Below are 22161 nucleotides of genomic sequence, written 5' to 3' on the forward strand. Positions count from 1 at the left end.
GTTCCGTCCCCAGGCCGGCCATCCCGTGAGTTCTGTCCCCAGGCTGGCAATCACATGGGTTCTGTCCCAGGCCGGCCATCTGGTGAGCTCTGTCCCCAGATCAGCCATCCTTCTCCACGTGCTCGGGGTCTCTCCCTCTGCTGGGCAGTTTTCCAGCACTGTCGCCTTCAGGTTATCCATGAGTAGGTTCCATAGTTATCAGTCTGTAAAGGAACATTCCAGAATGTGCAGGGATTTTTATTGCAGGCAGTGATGCATACAGGTCTCACACATTTAACCTGTCGCATTTTAAAATATAAATGCTTCCCTTATTTGTAAATTTCCCAATTGGGAACTTTAGAGATGGTTGTACAGCTAACTCGTGCGTAAGATGCTTATCCTGAAGTGCTGGTGGAGAGCTTGGAGATGAAAGTGAGGCGGATGCAGGGACATAACTCACTGCATAAAAGGCCTCTTGGCAATAGAGTGCAGGCTGCAAATGTCATCAGGTGGTTGGCATTTAATGAATTCCCACCCTGCGCCCACTTAATTCTCTCTTTTAAAAGGTCAATGGAGGCTCACTTCTGAGGGTGCCTGGCTCCCTCCAGGAGATACCCAGATTCCGAATCAAAGCACAGGCCTCCTTCAGAACTTCATGCCATGGGCTGACATGGAATCCCTGGTGCCACGAAAGGCCCCAGAGCAGCAGGGTCTGAGCTCACGCTCTGCAACACCGTGCCCAGCTAACACTGCCTCCTCACGCCCCAGGTCCAGAGCGCCCAGCCGCTGGTAGACACCCGTGCCCCGCTGACGTTCCACCACCTCCAGCTGAAGCTCAAGAGGCTGAAGGTACACTTTCATTTCTACCTTTCTTAACATAATAGCTGACTAGAAAATGCCAGCTTAAAAGCCCAGGAGAATAGAAAAGGCAGGTTTAGTTAGGAATAAACTCACCAAAGGCAAAACGCAGTCTAGGTGATGAATTCGCCCATATGTCCCTGAGGGAGCTGTTTGGTAATTGCAGGAGAAATCTTCCCCTGTCGCCATGCTGACAGTACACCAAGAAGCGTGTGACACACGGCTCCATCAATTTGGACATTTGCCAAGTCTAAGGACATGCCCATGGCATGTCCCCAGGAGGTCCTTGAGAACGTGGTCTCAAGGTGTTCAAGATACAGCTTGGTTTTGTGCATTTCAGGGAGACTTGACACATCCATCAATACGTGTAAGGTGTACACATACGTGGATTGGTTTGGTCCAGAAAGGCAGGGCAGCTTGGAGTGGGGGCAGGGGTACTTTCAGGTCACAGGTGGATTCAAAGATTTCCTGACTGCCAATTGGTTGAAAGAATTTATCTAAAGACCCTGAATCAATAGAAGGGAGTGTCTGGGTCAAGACAAGGGGTTGTGGAGACCGAGGTTCTTATCCTGCAGGCAAAGCCTCCAGGTAGCGGGCTTCAGGGGAAATAAATTGTAAATGTTTCTCATCAGACTTTAGAAGGTGCCAGACTCTTAGTAAATTCTCTCCTGGATCATGAAGAAGACCTGGAAAGGGAAGGAGATTCTCTACAGAATGTAGATTTTTCACAAGAGACAGCTTTGCAGGGCCCTTCCAAAATAAGTCAAAAAAATATTTTGGGGGATAAAATACTTGCAATGCTTTTAAGGCCTGCTATCTATCACGTTGGTATCTTAGTGCTACAGAGAGACCTTTCGTCAGTCTTAAGGTCTCTATTTTAACCGTAATGCTGGTCAGCTGTGCCTGAATCCCACCGGAATGAGGGCACAATGAGGCATGTCCAACCCCACTTCCCATCATGGCCTGAACTGGTTTGTTGGTTTAACTTAGGAATGCCCTTGGCCAAGGGGAGGGGTCCGTTTAGTCGGCTGGGGGTTGTGGAGGGGTTTAGAACTTTATTTGTGGTTTACATAATGCATCATGTCTTAGGGGGAAGGGGAGTGGTTCACAGTAACAACGTATTCAGTGCTGTTCCAGGTAACTAGCATCATTCCTTCACTGTGAACCATTTCTTAACCACCTCAGAACGCTGGGTTGTTTGTTTGTTTTTGAGATAGAATCACTCTGTCGCCCAGGCTAGAGTGCGATGACACAATGTCAGCTCACTGCAGCCTCAGCTCCCAGGTCAAGTGATTTTCCTGCCTCAGCCTCCCAAGTAGCTGAGATTACAGGCATGCTCAACACGACTGGCTAGGTTTTGTATTTTTAGTAGTGATGGAGTTTCGCCATGTTGGCCAGGCTGGATTCGAACTCCTGACCTAGGTGGTCTGCCTGCCTCTCCTGCCCAAAGTGCTGGGATTACAGGCATTGTTTATCTCTTGAAGTTTAGGTCATTTGATGAGTGAGAATTGCATGGTTATCTCAAAGTATTGCCTCCAGGACAAAATGCTGTGGGCTTTCTATGTGCCTGTTAAGCAAGGTTTGTTGTAAATGAGCTGAACTGAAGCCCAGTAACCAGTCTTGAGCTTATCTGCTTATCTGCAGATCGAGGCCTTAGATGCCTAAACTGAGAGGCAGATTCTTTTCCTCTGGGCTCAAATGTTCTCTTCTTATAATGGAATAAAATATCTCTATCTTTATTAAGCGGGGATGATACACGCAGGGACACACTGTCACACTTTAGAGGGGACTGTACACGCAGGGACGCACCATCACGCCTCAGAGGGGACCGTACATGCAGGGTGGCACTGTCATGCCTCAGCGGGGACTGTGCCCACTAGGAGACACCGTCATGCCTCAGCGGGGACCATACACACAGGGAGTTACCACCACGCCTCAGCGGGGACCGTACATGCAGGGAGGAACCATCACGCCTCAGCAGGGACTGTGTGCACAGGGACACACAGTGTGTCCTGTGCAAACGGTTCACATTGAGGCATGACGGTGCGTCCCTGTGTGTACAGTCCCCGCTGAGGCGTGATGGTGCGTCCCTGCGTGTACGGTCCCCACTGAGGCGTGACGGTGTGTCCCTGCTTGTACGGTCCCCACTGAGGCGTGGGTGTGTCCCTGCGTGTACGGTCCCCACTGAGGCATGACAGTGCCACCCTGCGTGTACGGTCCCCGCTGAGGCGTGGGCATGTCCCTGCGTGTACGGTCCCCTCTGAGGCGTGGGTGTGTCCCTGCGTGTACAGTCCCCTCTGAGGCTTGAGGGTGCGTCCCTGTGTGTACTGTCCCCGCTGAGGCGTGACGGTGTGTCCCTGCGTGTACAGTCCCCTCTGAGGCTTGAGAGTGTGTCCCTGCGTGTACGGTTCCCGCTGAGGCACAACAGCACACTCGCCCATATGAGACGAGGCCGTGTAAAACTTCCAGGGCACTCAAGTCACAGAAACGTGGCATGAGGAAGAGCCTCGACATCGGTGCAGGTGCTCTCCCGCCCCCTCTCTGTCCGCAGCTGGAGGAGGAACGGCTCTCCGTCATCCAGAGGGACAACCGCCTGCTTCTGGAGAAGGTGGCCTCTGTCATGAGGACCAGGAGACAGACTGACGGCAAAAACGACTCCACACACAGGAGGTAAGGGAGGGGCTCCTGCCATCCCACGGGCTCCACACCACACCCCAGTGCCAGGAAGGGGTTGGGGAGGAGCAGAAGAGCTGCCTGTGGATCCCAGTCGAGGCGTTGCTGTCCTCTCCCGAAGAGCCACACCTCCGAGGAGTGCCCTTTTCCTCGGCGGTTTGTGATGCTGCATTTCACTTGAGACTCCTAGGCTGCTTCTGCAACCTACAACTAAAGGGGGGCCCAAAATCATAGCTAGCAGCTGTGAGCTCGCCGTGTGCCAGACACCCCTCTGAACCTGCTAACGCACCTGACTCCAAACCCTCACATGGCCCCGTGTGGCAGGGGCTCTTGTGTCTCTCACAGGAGGGGGGAACAGAGGCGCTGGGAGGCGACCACTTGGCCGAGGTTGCAGCTGGGCGGCGGGGAACGCAGCTGTGCCCCAGCCCTGATCATGCAGTTCTCAAAGGTGTCGGTTTCCAAAAGCAACTAAGGTTTTGGTTTCCCATCAGCAGACCAGTATGTACAGCATCCTTCTGGAAAAAACACTGACGGTCATGTAGCCATCTGGGTCCCAGCCTGGGATGCTGGTGCTGCTCTCACAGCCTCACTTTTTACCCAGAAGTAGAGTTCTGCCCGTTATGAAGATGAAGATCAGCAGGATTTCATACCCTTAAAACCACCTTATAAGCGCTTGACCCTGAGTCCTAAAAGCCCCTCTTATTTAAGGTCAGAAACCTCTGTCCTCCTGCATTTTACACACCCTAGAATAACTTCATAGTTACAACATGGCCCTTTCCCTGTAAGTGCAAGATTTTGATCGTGGTTGTGATACTTCATTCTAATGAAGGGTTTTTTTGTTCCAGAAGTGCTCGGGCCTTTTAAGATCTTTGGCCTGTACCTGTCCCCAAGAAGCTTATAGTGTTTCAGACTTCATAATAAATTAAAATATAATGGATCCTCAGGTACCTTGAGGAGTGTGATATAGGAAGGCTGCAGGCTCCACTGGGAAGGCGCTGCTCCAAGCTCAGGCAGGCCCTGCGTGGTCCTGCATGCTGGGTTCGTTCAAAGTCCCAACCAGAGCAAACCTGCCTCAGAGATGGTTCACTGTGGGCTCCCAGGGCTTCAGCGGAAGCCAAGGGAAAGTCAACCATTTTTGTCAAGAATGCCTCAGTTTGGTGCTTGATAACTGGCTGTTTCATGTCTCAGCTGACTCCATTCGTTAACAAAGGACACTTGCCAAGTTAATGCACAATGCTGGAGAGAAACAGTCCATTTTCAGGGGAGTCTCAGCGGCTTCTGGAGCGCTGCAGACCAGTTGACTGAATGGAATAAATATGTCTAGCTAGCTGGCCAGCCAGTAGCAAAAGTCAACATGACAAGATAAACTGTAGAGCCGACAACGGGACTTTCTCTCCTGATTTCAGCTTTCATGTCTGTATTCAGATGTGATTGGCATACAGTAGACGCATATTCAAAGTGCATGTAATAGGTTTGTCATGTGATACACCCATGACACCAGCACCCCAGTCAAGACAGTAAACACATTCATCACTCCCCTCCCCAGGTTTCCCTGTCAGTCCCCCAGCCCCCCACCCTCTGCCCGTCAAAGGTTTCCTGCGGGTGCCATTGCACTTTCTGGATTTGATGTGCATAGGTTCATCAAGTGTCTGCATTTTGTCTGCCTTTCCCTTAGCACAATGTCATTGAGTAGTGATCTATCACAACGTATTTATCCATTCACTACTGATGAGCATTTGGTTGGTTCCAGTTGGGGCTATTACAAATAAGGCTGCAACTAGAGTCTACGTGAAAAGAAAAATCAGAGATAAATACCTCTGCCCAAGACTGAAAGCTCAATGACCAATGGATTTCAAGTGCAAGCCAGGTGAGAGACCCCCAGAATGACTGCACGGGGAGCTCCCTCGACCCACTTTCCAGCAAAACTTTTGTAAAAGATTAAAAACCAATCATTTAAGGTCTCTGCTGTATGCTCCTAAGAGGAAACATTTATTCAAAAAAAGCTACTGTAATTTGGCAAGAACAGCAAATGTCCCTGGTATTTGAGCTAAAACCTGCTCTCTCCCCGCTGCTCCCAGCTCAGCAACTCAGATACACTCCAGAAGCTGCAGCCAAGCACACAAGTTCTTCTCCCCACAGCTCCTAGTCAAAGGGCCTTCTTCCTGGAAGGGGCAGGGCTTTGCTTTTCTTATCTTGTCCGCAGCTGCCTATTGCTGAGACTAAATCCCAGGTGAGTGGGCCCCGAACTGGAGATGCTCTTGTTCTGCCCAGCCTGTGTTTGTGGAATGGACACTCAGTCTTCAGCCTTAGGAATGGTGTTCCTAAGAACACAGGAGGCCAGATCACCTGGGTCTGGTTCACAGGCATTGGTTCCATGCTGGGAGAAGCAAGCTAAGACCTGTGTGTCCCTCCAACACACATGCAGTGGAGCACAGAGCCTTGGGTGTCACTCAGGAGAAGATTGCCATTGTCCCCACTCCGAGCTCCAGGGCTCTGAGATTTTGCCCAGAGGAAGAAGCAGACCCTCATAACAGCTCCCATTCTCTTCCTAGAGGGATGGTTTCATTTGCAACAGAATTTAGAAAAGTGCAATCCTCAATGGATGTGAAAATAAAAGACATCCAAACTGGGAAGGAAGAAGCAAGCTGTTTCTATTCACAGATGATATGATCTTGCATATAGAAAATCTTAAGGAATTCACTAAAAAGCTCTAGAACTAATCCACAGGTTCAACAAGGTTGCAGAATACAGGATCAATACACAAAAATCAATTGTATGTTTATATACTTGCAATGAACAATCTGAAGATGAAACCCAGGAAAATTCCATTCGCGAAAGCATCAAAAGAATGGGTACTTAGGAATAACACAGGAAGTACAAATTTGTACTCCAAAAACTACAAAACGTCGTCCAAAACAACTGAAGAGCTAAATAAATGGAAAAATATCCCGTGTTCATGGATTCAGAATTCTTGCTATATTAAGATGGCAATATACAAACTATTGTGGAATTTTGCTCCTTAGTTCAGCTGGGTTCTTGTCATACAACCAGGAAAGTCTAGGCACATGAACACATCGAAGGGTGAGTAGAGCAGGATTTTATTGGGCAACAAAGGGAAAAAAAGAAAAAAAAAACTCACAAAGCAAGATGGAGTCCTGCTAACAGCCTCCCACCTCACAAGTCGAATCCCAAGCCACCACACAGAAACTGAAGAGGCCAGGTTCCTCCCCGGCCTGGGGCTCCACCCATTTCCCCAGAGCGCATGTGGCATGCTCAGACGAGGCTCTGTGCGGGTTCCCTCATCTGCACAAAAGCATCTGGTGTAAACACTTGCGGGATGGGGCAGAGATTCTGGACATTTCACTGTCACAAACCCAATCTACAAATTCAGTACAATCCCAGTTAGAACCCCAGCCAACTTCTCTGTAGAAACCGGCACAAATTAGACAAAACAATCCTAAAAAAGAAGATCAAAGTAGTAGGACTCACGTGTCCCTATGGCTGCTGGAGAGCAATGGCTATCTCAGCCAGCAGCATGGGGGTGATGAATTTTCCAAGACGGTTGTAGGTAAAGAAAGGCAGGTTGATGAGAGAAAGAAAGAAAACACGTTTTGAGGAGGCAACAGGCAGCCCTGAGGAGAGAGGCTGCCTGTGAGAAGACCAAGGCTTGCTGGAGATTTTACAGGTGGCATTTATGCAGAAGAGGGCTTTGTGCAGCACCGTAGCACCAAGGCGGCGGTGAGCTAACTGTGGTGTCTGGTGATAGCTCTGCACAGGAAAATTGTGAGCCGTTTGCCAGGAGGGCTGGTGTCCTAGATCATGGAAAGGCAGACTTGTCACTCATCTGCTTTATGTCTTTGCTTTCCCCTGGTCCCACCAGCCTGACTCCTATTTCCTCATTAGGACTCCACACCTATTTCAAACTTACTACAAAGCTATAGTAATCAAGATAGTATTACACTCACATAAAGATAGACATAGAAACCAATGGGGGGTCCAGAAATAAGTCCATGTGTCCATAATCAATTTATTTTCAACAAAGGGGCCAAGACCACTTGATGAGGAAAGAACAGTCTTTCTGTAAATGCTGCTGAGACAACTCTATCTCCTCATGCAAAAGAATGAAGTTGGACTCTCACCTCACACCATACACAAGAATTAATCAAAACTGGATCAGAGGCCTAAATGAAAGAACTAAAACCATAAAACTCTTAGAAGAAAACAGTGGGGAATCATCGTGACTTCAGATTTGGCAGTGGATTCTTAGATGTGGCACCGAAAGCAGGAATGACAAACAAGAAAATACATAAACTGGACTTAACAAAAATTAACAACTGTTGTTCATCACAGGACACTATCAAGGAAGTGAAAAAGAAAACCCACAGAACGGGAGAAAATATTTGCAGATCAGATACAATAAGGGACTTGCATCTAGAATACGTGAAAAGCTCTTACAGCTCAATGATAAAAGGACAGTTACCCCATTAAAAGATAGGCAAAAAGATCTGAATAGACACTTCTTCAAGGAAGACATACAGGTGATTAGTAAGTACATGAAAAGACACTTAGCATCATTAATCATCAAGGAAATCCAAATCAAAACCACAACATGATAGTACATCACACCAATCAGATTGGCTGGAATCAAAAAGACAGATAATAAGGAGTGTTGGTGATGATGTGGGGAGCTGGGAACCCTCCAGGGCTGGGAGGAATGTAACATGGTGCAACCAGCTTGGAAAACAGTCTAGCAGTACCTCAAATGATTAAACATATTTACCATATAACCCAACAATTTCACTTCCAAGTATATAACCAAGATAAATGAAAACATGTCTACACAAAAACATATACAATTTATTTTTGTGTATTGATCTTGTATTAGGCAACCTTTGTGAACTTGTGGGTTAGTTCTAGAGCTTTTTAGTGAATTCCTTAAGATTTTCTAAATGCAAGATCATATCATCTGTGATCTTGCATTTAGATCAAGATGATAATGCATCTTGATTATTATAGTTTGCGTCCTCTTTCCCAATTTGGATGTCTTTATTTTCATGTTCAGTAAGGCTTGAACTTCTCTAAATTCTGCTGCAAATGAAACAGTCTCTTTGGGAAGAGCTGGGAGTGGGGACAATGGCAATCCTCTCTCTGAGTGACACCCCAGGCTCTTTGCTTCATTGTGTGTGTGTTGGGGGACACACAGGTCTTCTTGATTTGCCTCTCCCATCATGGATTCAATGACTGTGAACCAGAACAAGGGAGTCTGGGCTCCTGTGTTCTTAGGAGCACCATTCCCAAGGCTCCAGGCCCATCTTCTATTCCATAAACGAGCTGAGCAGAACAAGGGCACCTCCAGCTCAGGGCCACACTCACCTGAGACTTAGTCTTGGCAACAGGCAGCTGAGGACAAGATAAGAAAAGCTGAGGCCCTGCCTCTTCCAGGAAGAAGGCCCTTTAACTAGAAGCTGTAGGGAGTGGAGCCTGTGTGCTTGGCTGCAGCCTCTGGAGTGCAGCCTGCATTGCTGAGCTGGGAACAGCAGAGAATGAGCAGGTTTTAGCTCAAATGCCAGAGACATTTGCCAAATTACAGTAGCTTTTCTTTCTTTCTTTGTATCTTTTTCTTTTTTTTGAGACAAAGTCTCCCTTTCTTGCCCAGGCTGGAGTGCAGTGGTGCGATCTAGACACACTGCAACCTCCGCCTCCCAGGTTCAAGTGATTCTCCTGCCTCAGCCTCCTGAGTAGCTGGGGTTACAGGTGCATGCCACCACACCCGGCTAATTTTCGTATGTTTAGTAGGGCCGGGGTTTCGCCACGTTGGCCAGGCTGGTCTTGAACTCCTGACCTCAGGTAACCTGTCCACCTTGGCCTCCCAAAGTTCTGGGATTACAGACATGAGCCACCGCACCTGGCCAGTAGCTTTTCTGGAATAAATGTTTCTTCTTAGGACCATACAGCAGAGACTTTAAGCCCAAACCCTAGCCAAATGATGGAATATTGCCCAGCTATGGAATAGAATAAAGTACTGACACAGACTACAGCGTGGATGAACCCCGAAAACATGCTAAGTGAAAGAAGACAGTCACAAAAGACCACATATTAGATGATTCCATTTATATGAAATGTTCAGAAGCAAATCTATAGAAATCTACTTCCCAGTAGATCAGTGGTTGCGTAAGGCGAAGGTGTGGCGGGGTAAGTAGCAAAGTGGTAATTAACGGGTCCAGGGCTCCCGAAGGAAGTGAGGAAGACTGTGCTGGCAACTGTGGACGTCTCCCCACTGAGCCGCACACGATAAATGAGTGACGTGTGTGGTACACAGTGGCCTGTATCTCAAGGAAGAGTCTCACTGCTTCTGGGACCTTCTAAGGCCCAGAGCCCATTCACCACACCTAATGCAAATGGCAAGGGACCAGGGTCACTGGATTCTGGCCGCCTCTGGTCAGCTGGATGTGTGTAGGATCAGGGAGGAGTTCTTGCCTTAAAGGGACGAGCATTCAAATGCCAGCACAAAGGGAACCGTCCCAGACCCAGTGCAATCCCCGAGGGATAAAACAAAAAGAGAAGCAATGGCCCTGGCATCGGCTGCCAAGCGCCACCACGGCATGACGGCAGTGTCCCCGGGTCCACCGGCGTGGGCAAGGCACGAGCTTAGCCTGAGCCCCGGCTGCCCCCCTGCTGGTGAAGGGCAGCGCTGCGTGGGGCACACGGGGGTCCTCCGGGCTTGTAAACCAGAACGTGTCTAGACGGGTCTCAAGCAGCCTAGAGGTTTATTTTGCCACCACTGAGGACGCTACTGGGATACAGAGACACAAGTCACAGTAAGATCTGTGCTTTTCCAAAAGAGCGTTTTGAGGATTTTTGTATTTAAAGGGGAAAGGCCAGGCAGCAGGAGAAGGAGGAAAAATAAACAAGAGAGGAGTGGACAGCGAGGGGAGGGCCCATTCTCCTGAGGCTCGATTAGCGCTCACCTGATCCACATTTAAATGGGAGAGGAGCGGGGGAAGGACAGTCAATTATCCACCCCCTCGTGCTCCGTGAAGACATGTGTAAAACAAGAGAACGAGAAAGAAGCCAAATATGAATTTCCCTTGGGTGGGTGGAGGGACCATGCCCGTCCTGTCTCTCTCCCCTGCCTGTGAAGGTAAGCTGGCAATTCACATTGTTAGACTGAGATTCACCAGAACTCTGTTTTGCGGTAGTTTATTGGGGAAGAGGGGGTGTATTCTGAACGGAATGTCCTTCTGAGCGGTTTGTGAGGGAGGCCCCTGGAGAGATCGTGGCTTTCTGTCCCTGCCGCTGCCAGGTCATGAGCAAAAGGAAGGCAGTTCGTGGTGCGTGACTCCGTTCCTGAGCCTCACTTTCCCTTTGGTACAGTGAGTTTGGGGTCCCCAGATTTTATTTTCCTTTCACAGACTTAAGGGTTACGGATGGCTGGGTTGCTTGTGGGAATAACAGAGCTAGTTTCATTCTGCTTGATAGTACTGATTGCCATTTATACACGGTACCTGAATTAAGAACGTTTCCCTCTACACCTTTGAGCGGCAGCCCCCAACATTTTTGCCACCAGGGACCAGTTTTGTGGAAGACAATTTTCCACAGACAGGGTCAGCCAAGGTTTGGGGATTATTCACGTGTTACGTTTATCGCACACGTTGTTTCTATTGTGGTTACGCTGTACTACAGAATGAAGTGACTATACAACGCAGCATCATGTAGAGTCAGCAGGAGCCCTGAGTTTGTTTTCCTGCAACTAGATGGTCCCATCTAGGGGTGACGGAGACGGTGACCGACCATCAGGCATCAGCTCCTCACAAGCGCGCAGCCTCAATCTCTCAAACGCGCAGGTCACAGCAGGGCTCGCGCTCCTATGACAATCTAATGTGCTGCTCGTCTGACGGGAGGCAGAGCTCAGGCCGCAACGCTGGCCGCGGGGGGTGGCTGCGAACAGAGACGAAGCTTCCTCCCTGGCCCGCTCATCTCCTGCTGTGTGGACTGCTTCCTAACAGGCCACAGACTGGTGTGGGTCTGTGGCCCGGGGATGGGGGACCTCTGCCTTACAGGGAAAACTGATTAGTCCATTGTTCTGTGCTTGGAAATGTTCTTCTGTAGCTAACTAGACTTTGGCACCACCAACATTTTTTCCCTTGAGAGGCTATGTGGTGGCTTTTAACCCCATTTTGGCACTGCAACTCAGGTCCAAAATATGTCCCATACTCTTCCTCTGAGAGAGGACTTGGACAGAAAACAAGGAGAAGCTGAATCGGAAAATAAAAAATCTGCAATGAATGCATCTCCTCGGGTGGCTGGGCAGCTCCAGCATTCCATGGAGCTGGTAAGATGTGTGAGCCAGGTGGGACCTCCGCTCACTCCACAGTCTCTCCCAGCTTTAGACCTGGGATTCGCGACTTCCAGCTGTGTGACCTTCGACAAATTGCCAGGTTCTCTGCTCCTTGGTTCCCCATGTATAAAATAGGAACTCTTGTGCCATTCTTGTAGGCTTGTCCTGAGAATGAAATGAGCTAAGACTTGCAAACTTTTAGTGCTCAGAAGTTAAGGTCAGCAATAGTGTTGCTGCTGTTCGCTTCTTTGTATTCCAAATGTGGATGTTTTCTGTCAAGCGTTCTTTAACTTCATGCCACGACCTGCTTTGGAAGAATGATGAAGTCATACACTCCTGAAAGCAGTGTATTTAAATGAGTAGAATAAAATCTACACAATTTCACAGGCAATCAATTATATTGAAGCACATTATCTTTTCTTTTTTCTTTTTCTTTTTTTGAGGTGGAGTTTTGCTCCTATTGCGTAGGCTGGAGTGCAGTGGTGCAATCTTGGCTCACTGCAACCACTGCCTCCTGGGCCCAAGCGATTCTCCTGCCTCAGCCATCCGAGTGGCTGGGATTAAGGCGCCCACCACCACACCCACCTAATTTTTGTATTTTTAGTAGAGATGGCATTTCATCATATTGGTCAGGCTGGCCTTGAACTCCTGACCTCAGGTGATCTACCCACCTCAGCCTCCCAAAGTGCTGGGATTACAGGTGTGAGCCACCTCACCCAGCCTGAAGCACATTATCAAAATAATTTTTTAACTATGACAAAATAATTCATGTGCTTATTTATGACCATATTAAATAGCAGGACCTTGCAGCTGAACCAACAGCCACCAAAATTTACCTAAGTGATAAGCATGAATAATGTTTGAAAAAATAAGCAGCAACTGTAATATCTGAAGTTTCTCTTGGTGACAGTCATAGGTGAGCGTGTTTGTTGTCTCCAACTATAATGGAAGAAAATGCAGAATTACAGCCAAAAGCTGATGAAAATCTGACACAATTACTTTCCTATCCAGGTTCATGGATGCCTGAATTCTATCCATGGTTTTCCAGACTGTGTGCCAAATCTCACAGCCTGTGTCTCTGGGATTTGGTTCTGGCCGGGACGACTTTGGGAGCCTTGCTATGTGTCTAGTTTTCTATACAGAAGCCTGGACAAGAACCCCTTCCTTTGGGCTGCCAGAAACCAGAAGAAGCGCGTTCCCCCTGCCACCTCCAGTGTGAATAAGCAGGTCCACAACCAAGGAAAGCCTCATCCTTCAGGGAAATAAATAGGACCCATTTGGATTTATTGATATAGAAGGAGATTTTTTAAAGCCTGGAGGTAGAATTTGGGTCCATGAAAATTCAGGGAGGAAGGAAGAAAAATGAAGCCAGCTGCCAATTAGTCATGAAAACAAAAGAGAAGAAAGCAGGCAAGGGTAATTCCCGAATAATGGATAATACGGAAACATTTCCTTTGTCGTCGTGAGGAGCTGCAGGGAAACAGGAGCAGCCTGCCAGTGCCATTGGGCGCCTTCCCTCTGCTAACTTGCTTCCACATGCTAACTTGTTCCTGTGAACCCTCAAGTAGCCAAAATCATCATTTAGATGCAGAAAAATAAAGAGTTAATTGGATGACATCAATTTGCACAATAATCTGAGTAGGTGGTCTCATAGAAGACAGACAATAAAGTGAAGAGCTCTGCCTGGAGTAACAGCAAAGGTATCAGCCGAAATGAGGTCTCGGGCACAGCACCTTTCTCCTCCGTGTCTCGGGCCCTTCCTGGTATGTGAGAAGGAATCTACACTGTTCCCATGGGCCTGGCTCTTAATCAGATTTCAGCCTCAACCTAAATGTCACGTCTAGAGGAAGGCCCGACGCCCACCGGTGTGGCGCACATCCTGCTCCCTCCGGCTCCGCCGCTCTGTCCTTTAGCACGGGCACCACGGTTGTCACCGCCGTCACTTACGTGTGTGTTGACCTGTCTGCTGTGTGTCTCCCACTGAACCTCAAGCCTCACGACTCCAGGGACTTTGTCTCTTTTGTTCCCCATTGCAGACTCGGTACCCAGACCCGTGCTGGGCACACAGTCGGTACCCAGTCAGTATTTGTCGAATGACTGAACAACCAAATGAGGCCACCAGTGACTTCCCAGTTGCTCAATTTATTGAATTGTTTCCTTTTAAAGCTTAAAAAATGATGTTTTTATTATTATTGATCATAACATAATACATATTTATGGATACAAAGAAGAAATTTAAGTTGCCTATAATTTCATCACCCAGAGAGAATACTTTTTGTATATTTTCTGCATTTCCTTATAGTTATATTTTGTGCACATAGATATGTATTAAGTATAATTAAAATTGTACCTGGTATATGATCTCATATCCTGGCTTAAGACTTTTTGCATCTCACTGAAACTTTTGAACATCACTTCAGCGGGTTCATCACTTTCTTAATCACTTCTGTGTTACTAAAAATTCATTCAGAATTTTCACTATTATCAGTGACGCTGAAAGGAACATTTTTGTGCACTGATTTCACATGGACTCTTCCGTCCTACTCTTTTTATGTTGAATGACTTTGCTGATTTTCCACCGTGTTTGACCCTCATAAAATGTCAGTTTAGTCTGATCCGATCTAACCCTTGACTTTTCTGCAGCTTTTAACATACGCGTCCATGCTCCTCCTGGTCGTAATTCACTCCTGACTTTCTCTGCACTTCCTGCCTCCTCAAGTGCTCCCTTCTGCCCTGTGTTCCTCTGCTCCTGTGGCTCAGCCTTTGGCTGCCTCCCTGCCTGTCTGTCCTCCCTGGACAACGTGGCCCCAGCACCTCTTCCATGCTGCAGGACGGATCTCGGATCCAGGTCTTCAGCCCTGCTATCACTCCTGAGCACCAGCCTCACTCCTGAGTTCCAGCCCAGCTCCAGCCCCACGTCGGATGGCTTCTGCCTCCACCAGGCTGCCAACAGTGCCTCCCTCTCGGGCCACTCCCAGGGTTAAATGAGAGAAGCACATTTCACTGAGACACACACCCACACTTTAATGGCTCTGAGATGGAGATGCATCTCACAGCGCATGATGGGCTATGGTTTTCCAAAACGATAGATGGAATCTGTCACCAATGAAACCAAATATACACAGGACAGGGCCTGGCACAGAGGAAGTGCACAAGGTCCAGATGGTGAAGGTGACCTTCCAGGAGGAGGCCACTGGTCGTCCACCATTATTCTCTGCTTTCACACACCTCTCCAGTTCAGCAGACTTAGCCCTAACACTGGCAGGTTCTTGACCTCGTGCTCCTCTGTGCTCCATAGCCAGGGGGAAGCCCCTGCTCTAAGCACTTCCGCAGCCCCCACATCTCCCTCTCCATCATGCAGCCTCCTGAGCAGGTCTTCACGCTCCCATCTCACCACTGCAGTGGGCTTGCCTCCATGCCCCTCCCTCCCACCTGATGCCCCCCAGTCCCACCGCAGCCTGTCCACAGGGTCTTTCTCAAGGGCCTGCAGAGCCTGATGTGAAGCATTCAGAGCCCTCCCCACTGTGCCCCACTGTCCTCACCCGGAACCAGCCCTCCCGCAGGGCTGAGTGTGCCCCTCACCCCTCTCCCCTCTGAGCCAGCAGCGCCCACTCCGGCACCTGGAGGAGAACCGGTTTCTTAAATGCTGGTTCAGTGGGAAGCAGGAGCAACCCTGCACCTGGGACCCCTTCCCACCCTGGAGCCTGCTGGCCCTGTCCAGGGAATGGCAGCCACACATGCCTTAATTAAGTCCAGATTTCAAAACATGTGTTTGCTTTTTCCTGGGGTGTACACAGGGGGAAGAGAGAACAGGAACTTCACAGAGTGCAGAAGAAAACGGGACCATTCGGGAAGGAATCACACACTGAGAACCATGGTGTGGAGCTCAGAGGTGGTGTGAAGACTGGGGCAGAGCTGAGAGGTCTGGGGTGCTGGTGCGGAATCTCCTCTGACATGACAGATGCACCAAGCCAAAAGGTACCTGTACCTCCCTTTTCATCTAAAATCCATAGCTATTTGAAATTTCCCATTTTACTTCATCAGATTCATCAAAATTATGTATTCACTGATTCTTTGCTGTATTCGAGCATTTTGTTCAGTTATCAGCAAGGATATGTCCAATGGTCACATCCTCCAACAGAAGATGCAGGACAGCCACCCAGCTGACGAACTACCCGCCACACATTTGCTCACAAAACAGGAAATTAAAATAAGGTCAGCTGATTGATTGCAGATTGTGAGAGAAAGATTTGGTGAAAATAATTTAGCCAGGTAACATGAATAAAACATCATTAAAATCACGTTGACCAGGCATAGCGGCTCACACCTATAACCCCAGGACCTCGGGAGGCCGAGGTATGAAGATCACTGAAGCTGAGGAGTTTGCGACCAGCCTGGGAAACAGTGAGCCACTGTCTCTATTAAAAAAAGAAAAAGAGGCCAGGCATGGTGGTTCACTTCTGGAATCCCAGCACTTTGGGAGGCCCAGGCGGGTGGATCACGAGGTCAGGAGTTCGAGACCAGCCTGGCCAAGATGGTGAAACCCCGTCTCTATGAAAAACACAAAAAGTTAGCCAAGCATGGCACATGCCTGTAATGCCAGCTACTCGGGAGGCTGAGGCAGGAGAATCGCTTGAACCTGGGAGGCAGAGGTTGCAGTGAGCTGAGATTGCACCACTGCACTCCAGCCTGGGTGACAGAGTGAGACTCCATCTCAAAAAAATAAGTAATTAATAAGTGATCAATAAATAAATAATTAAAATTTAAATTTAAAAAAGAGAAAAAAAAAAGAAATCATGTGATGATCTTGAATTAAATTGCCGTCCCATTGAATCCAGAATGGAAAGAATTAAAAATCTGAGTTTGTCCCACAATTTAAACTCTAAACTCTCTTCATTTTATTCACATTGGCAAAATTATAATTGTAAAGGCAGAACCATGAGATTTAAATTTTGTCATTAATTATATGGCTTATAAATAACCCCAATAAATCAAATTAATTAAAGAGTTATAAAAATCTTCCATCACTCTCTTCACCTGGATATATAACCATTATAATGTGGAACATTATAGTGTGGAAAATTGCTTTCCTTAAAATGCAGTCCATCATAAGGAAAATACACAAACATCAAACATTAAATAAATGCTCCAGGACCACGGACCCCAACCCTATGGAAGCACTGGGACGAGACACCCCACCCTAGGACAACCTCCAAGACCATAGATCTCACCCTGCATAAACTCCAGGACCACGGACCCCACCCCTGCACAAACTCCAAGAGCACGAACACTACCCCTCCACAAACTCTAAGACCACAAACACCACCTCTGCAACTCCAACACCACAGACCTCACCCGTATGGAAGTTCCAGGACTGCAGAACCCACCCCTGCACAAGCTCCTAACCCTAACCCTAACTGCAGAACCCACCCCTGTACAAGCTCCTACCCCTAACCCTAACCCTAACCCTATAGAAGTTCCAGGACTGCAGAACCCACCCCTGCACAAGCTCCTAACCCTAACCCTAACCCTGTACAAGCTCCTAACCCTAACCCTAACCCTAACCCTAACCCTGTACAAGCTCCTAACCCTAACCCTGCACAAGCTCCTAACCCTAATGCTAACCCTAACCCTAACTCTAACCCCAACCCTAACCCTAACCCTGCACAAGCTCCTAACCCTAATCCTAACTCTAACCCTAACCCCGCACAAGCTCCTAACCTTAACCCTAACCCTAACCCTAACCCTGCACAAGCTCCTAACCCTAACCCTAACCCTAACTCTAACCCTAACCCTGCNCCTAACCCTAACCCTAACTCTAACCCTAACCCTGCACAAGCTCCTAACTCTAACCCTAACCCTAACCCTAACCCTGTACAAGCTCCTAACCCTAACCCTAACTCTAACCCTAACCCTGCACAAGCTCCTAACTCTAACCCTAACCCTAACCCTAACCCTGCACAAGCTCCTAACCCTAACCCTAACTCTAACCCTAACCCTAACCCTGCACAAGCTTCAGAACCACAGGCTCCCACTCTGGACAAGTTTCAGGACTGCAGACTCCACCCCTGCACAACTACTTGAAGTAGCACCTCGTTGTCTAGGCCCCTGCAGTTCCCACAGGTATCTGTGCTGGTGTCAGCTTTGCAGTGCTTCCTTCCACGCCTGGGAGGACATTGTAAGCCCAGCTCTGCTGCTTGCTGGACATCGCTTATCGAATCCTGATGAGTGAAGAGAACAAGTACCTGCGCAAGACACATGACAGTTAAGCAATTACTAACTCCTAAGGTGTTCAGAAAATCTAGTCTGCTTTGCAATTTACATTGACAATTTGAACATTTCCTATCCAATCAATTTTCTCAAATCTTTTAAGTACAAAGCTAATATTTGCTTTTTGTAAACCACAAAATGTCGAACAGTATAGAGGGTGTAAGGAACATGGGAGTCCTCTCTTGGACGGCAGCCGCTGGCAGTAATCACTGTTAGCAACTCGCGTGTGAACCTTGATTTTTATTTGTCAAGTACATACGTTTGTGTTTTTTGGTGTTTGTCTGTTTTTGGAGACAGAGCCTCACACTGTCACCCAGGCTGGAGTGCAATGGCGTGATCTCGGCTCACTGTAACATCCGCCGCCCGAGTTAAGTGATTCTCCTGCTTCAGCCTCCTCAGTAGCTGGGGATCGCAGGTGTGAGCCACTGCACCCGGCTATTGCACAGAAATGGGGCCCTGCTCTATGCAGTTTTCCGTGAATTGCTAACTCCACTCAGTAATGTGTCTGACAAATAGTTTCATTCTGTACATGAAGGGCTTCTTCATTCCTTTTTTAGCAGTTGCAAAATATTTTGTACAGATTTGCCTTAACTTATTTAAGCAGTCCCCTAATTTTTGAAATTTAAGTTGTTTTCAGTTTTTCAATATTCCAAGTAAAACTATGATGATCATCTTAACCCATATGTATCTTTACACAAAATTATGCTGTAACTTATATTCCTAGAAGTAAAATTGTTAAATCAAAAGGCAAGCACATTTAGATTTTCAATGGACACCACCAAATTGCGCCCCCACCAACAGTCTAGCAATTTGTACCTCTGCTTAAAGTGGTCTCAAAAATGTCTGTTTCCTCGTGCTCTTGGGTAGTAAATACATTTTTACTGGCTAGTAAACATATTTTTAACATTTGGACCATCTAATTTCTTCTTGTATGAATTGTCTGTTCATAGCCTTTGACCAAATTCTTATCATGTGTTCCTTTTACTTATTAATCTGTAGTAACTATATGTTATCAATATTTACCTTTTTTCTGTTATCAATGTCATAAGCACGCTCTTCCACATTATTACTTATCATTTCACCTAAGTTTGTTTTAAGATAGTCAGATCCGGCCGGGCGCGGTGGCTCACGCCTGTAATCCCAGCACTTTGGGAGGCCGAGGCGGGTGGATCACGAGGTCAAGAGATCGAGACCATCCTGGTCAACATGGTGAAACCCTGTCTCTACCAAAAATACAAAAAATTAGCTGGGCATGGTGGTGCATGCCTGTAATCCCAGCTACTCAGGAGGCTGAGGCAGGAGAATTGCCTGAACCCAGGAGGCGGAGGTTGCGGTGAGCCGAGATCGCGCCATTGCACTCCAGCCTGGGTAACAAGAGCGAAACTCCGTCTCAAAAAAAAAAAAAAAAAAAAAGATAGTCAGATCCATCAGCAGTTTCCCTATGGCATCTGGTCCTTGTGCCATAGCCAGAAAAGGCTCTCTCAAGCAAAGATTGTGCAAGTATTCGCCTGCATTTTCTCCTATTACTATAAGTTTTCTTGATGACCTTTAAGTCTTTCATAAATATGGGACTCAATAAGTACGGACTTTTGGTGTATTGTGCACGTTACAGATCAATGCTATCTTTTTCAATTTATAACAAGTTATTAAAAATCAGTTTACAATGTCAAAAACTCTGTTCTTTACACTTCTTAGAAATTACTCTCCAGAGGTTCATTCATAGTGGTGCTTTCCCACATCGTCACCAACATGAAGGGTGGCACGTGGGGGCACTTGGCTCATTTCACTGCTGAAAGCAGTGCCTGGTTTGATGCTGCCCTCTTTGACTACAGGTGAGGCGCTTTCTCCCTTACCTTTCTCCCTCACAATGACAAATCATTGTGGCAATATGTCACAATTCCATCTGTGGGCTCAACTCAGGCAGGAGAGTCAAATTACTCAGGTGATTGGCAGAGGCCTACATCAGAGTCAAACCTGCAGGAAGCTTTGGGGCTGAGATTTAACGTGTCTTGTTTCTAGGTATGAGAGCCAACACCTCCTATACGCTGGGTCTAAGCACACAGGTCAAAATCTCACTAATGGACTGAATTCCTGCATGAGCCTCCCAGAGCCTCCCACCTCTTCCGCGGGCTTTGCCCTTGTGAAGTCACAGCCCCACAGCTGTGCCTCTCCCAGGCCGCCTGGGTCTGGGACGCTCCTCTCCAGGAACCTGTGTTTTCAACCGCATTGTCACCTCCACTGCCCTCCTCCCAGCTTGTTTTCGGACATCATTTTTTTTTTGAGATGGAGTCTTGCTCTGTCACCCAGGCTGGAGTGCAGCGCTGCAATCTTGTTCACTGCAACCTCCGCCTCCCGGGTTCAAGCGATTCTCCTGCCTCAGCCTCCCAAGTAGCTGGGACTACAGGCGCGCACCACCTTGCTCAACTAATTTTTTGTATTTTTAGTAGAGACGAGGTTTCACCATTTTGGCCAGGATGGCCTCGATCTCTTGACCTCATGATCCTATTTTTAATATATTTGGATCATTTTATTTTAGGTTGTCTCATAAACAGAATAGCATAATTTTGCATTTTAACTGAGTCCCGGCGGCTTTCCCCCTCAGTTTACCCATTTTTATATACTGACATGAGTATATTGTGTTGATTCTCATTTCTGGCTTTTCTGGTTTTTTGTTTCCTTACTCTTCCCCTATTATATCAATATCATTGAGTTTTTCCTTAGCAATGTCAAGACAGTACTTGCAACCAAGGTTTCAAATTTATATGTCATTTACTTTCTTTGACTTTCTTGCTCTTCCTGCTTTACTTCACAGGAAATAGGTACAGCCCACCACAAGGCCAGTGTGAACATATAGTCAAACAAAAAAGGAAGCCCTGGAAGGAGTTTCCTGCAGCCACAGCCAGACGCTGCACTTTACTTGAAGTCCCAGCTTTGGCAACATGGTTCAAGTGTCGGCTCCAGGGCAGAGCCGGGGAGAGCAGGCTCTTGCCAGACAGTGGCGCCGAGGCATCCCTCCCCTGCCCTGTACCTGGACAAAAACGGGAAACATGGGAAATGACTCATTGTCTCTGAACCTCAAGCTGGAATTATGGTTTGTGTGTCCCAGGAAGATGGCTTTCTCAGCAGCATCTTTAGCTTCCAGGGCTCTTGGCTCCTGTGTGTGAGGGAGGAAGCAGGCAATGGCACAGGGCCTGTCTTCAATCCCTGCCAGCATGGAGTCTACAGCTTTGAACTACTGGAACGCAGATGAGTCTCTCGTGGTGCTTTCCCCCCTTGGAAACAGACCAGCCAAGCACCACGCTGGGAGGGGCGAGGACGGCACAGTTTCCGACAGGTCTTCTCCTTTTAGAAAGAAAAGCAAAGTTAAGTTATATGGAAACTGCAAGTTTAGGAAAGAAAAATGCTAGTTTTATAAGACAAGAAACCTGAAACACAGCCTTCAGAAGATCCTCCTGGGCCTGGTGGCTGCCTTGACCCGCTGTTGGACCACCTCCCTGCCATCTGGCCAGCTGCGGACCTTTGGGATACGGGGTCTTTGCTCTGGGATCTTTGCTGGCCTTGCATGGACGGGACATCCCAGTTTACCTTCATAGTCCCAGAATTTCATAACACTGGCAGAGAAGCCCTTCCCTGCCCTCCAGAGCCCAGGCCCCTCTCAGCCCCGAAGCTTCTCCCAGCAGAGGCTGCATTGCCAGTCTCCTGGGTATCTCAATCTGGTTTAAACACTAACTTGCAAAATTTCTCAAACACTTTAAGGGAAGGGTTCCAATTTTCCATCCTCCTTATGCCTTCAAGTCATCGCTCATTTATCCCTTACTCCAAAGTGAGCAGATACTGATTTTGTACCTGTTTCTACTGAAGGATTTGTATAAGATTATCCGACAAAACCCACCAGCCATCCTGGCACTTCCTGGAGCCCCCAGCTAATTGGAAGTATGCGTTGCTCTAACTTGGTGCCCCAACCCCAATAACCCCTGCACACGAGAAAGGAACAAAAACGAAACAAACACGGATGATCTCGAGGAGCAAAATTAACTGTTTAA

General features: G+C 47.7%; 1 protein-coding gene across 2 annotated transcripts in view; it reads left to right on the top strand.

The window, feature by feature from the left end:
- Nucleotides 1-20444, top strand: part of CFAP97D2 (CFAP97 domain containing 2) — a 29953-nt gene extending 9509 nt beyond the window's left edge. Inside the window, exons 2-5 of one of the 2 annotated variants that reach the window (XM_037735002.1) lie at nucleotides 748-828; nucleotides 3389-3507; nucleotides 15637-15826; nucleotides 20138-20444. In XM_037735002.1, coding sequence (XP_037590930.1) covers nucleotides 748-828; nucleotides 3389-3507; nucleotides 15637-15826; nucleotides 20138-20143 — 396 coding nt within the window. In that variant the 3' untranslated portion in view covers nucleotides 20144-20444. Of the gene's footprint in view, nucleotides 1-747; nucleotides 829-3388; nucleotides 3508-15636; nucleotides 16174-20137 lie in introns of those variants that run through there. The other variant, XM_017518770.2, reaches the window with a different exon arrangement.
- The last annotated feature ends 1717 nt before the right edge of the window (nucleotides 20445-22161 follow it).

This window comes from Cebus imitator, unplaced genomic scaffold (assembly GCF_001604975.1).
Source record: "Cebus imitator isolate Cc_AM_T3 unplaced genomic scaffold, Cebus_imitator-1.0 Scaffold703, whole genome shotgun sequence".
Taxonomy (NCBI): domain Eukaryota; kingdom Metazoa; phylum Chordata; class Mammalia; order Primates; family Cebidae; genus Cebus; species Cebus imitator.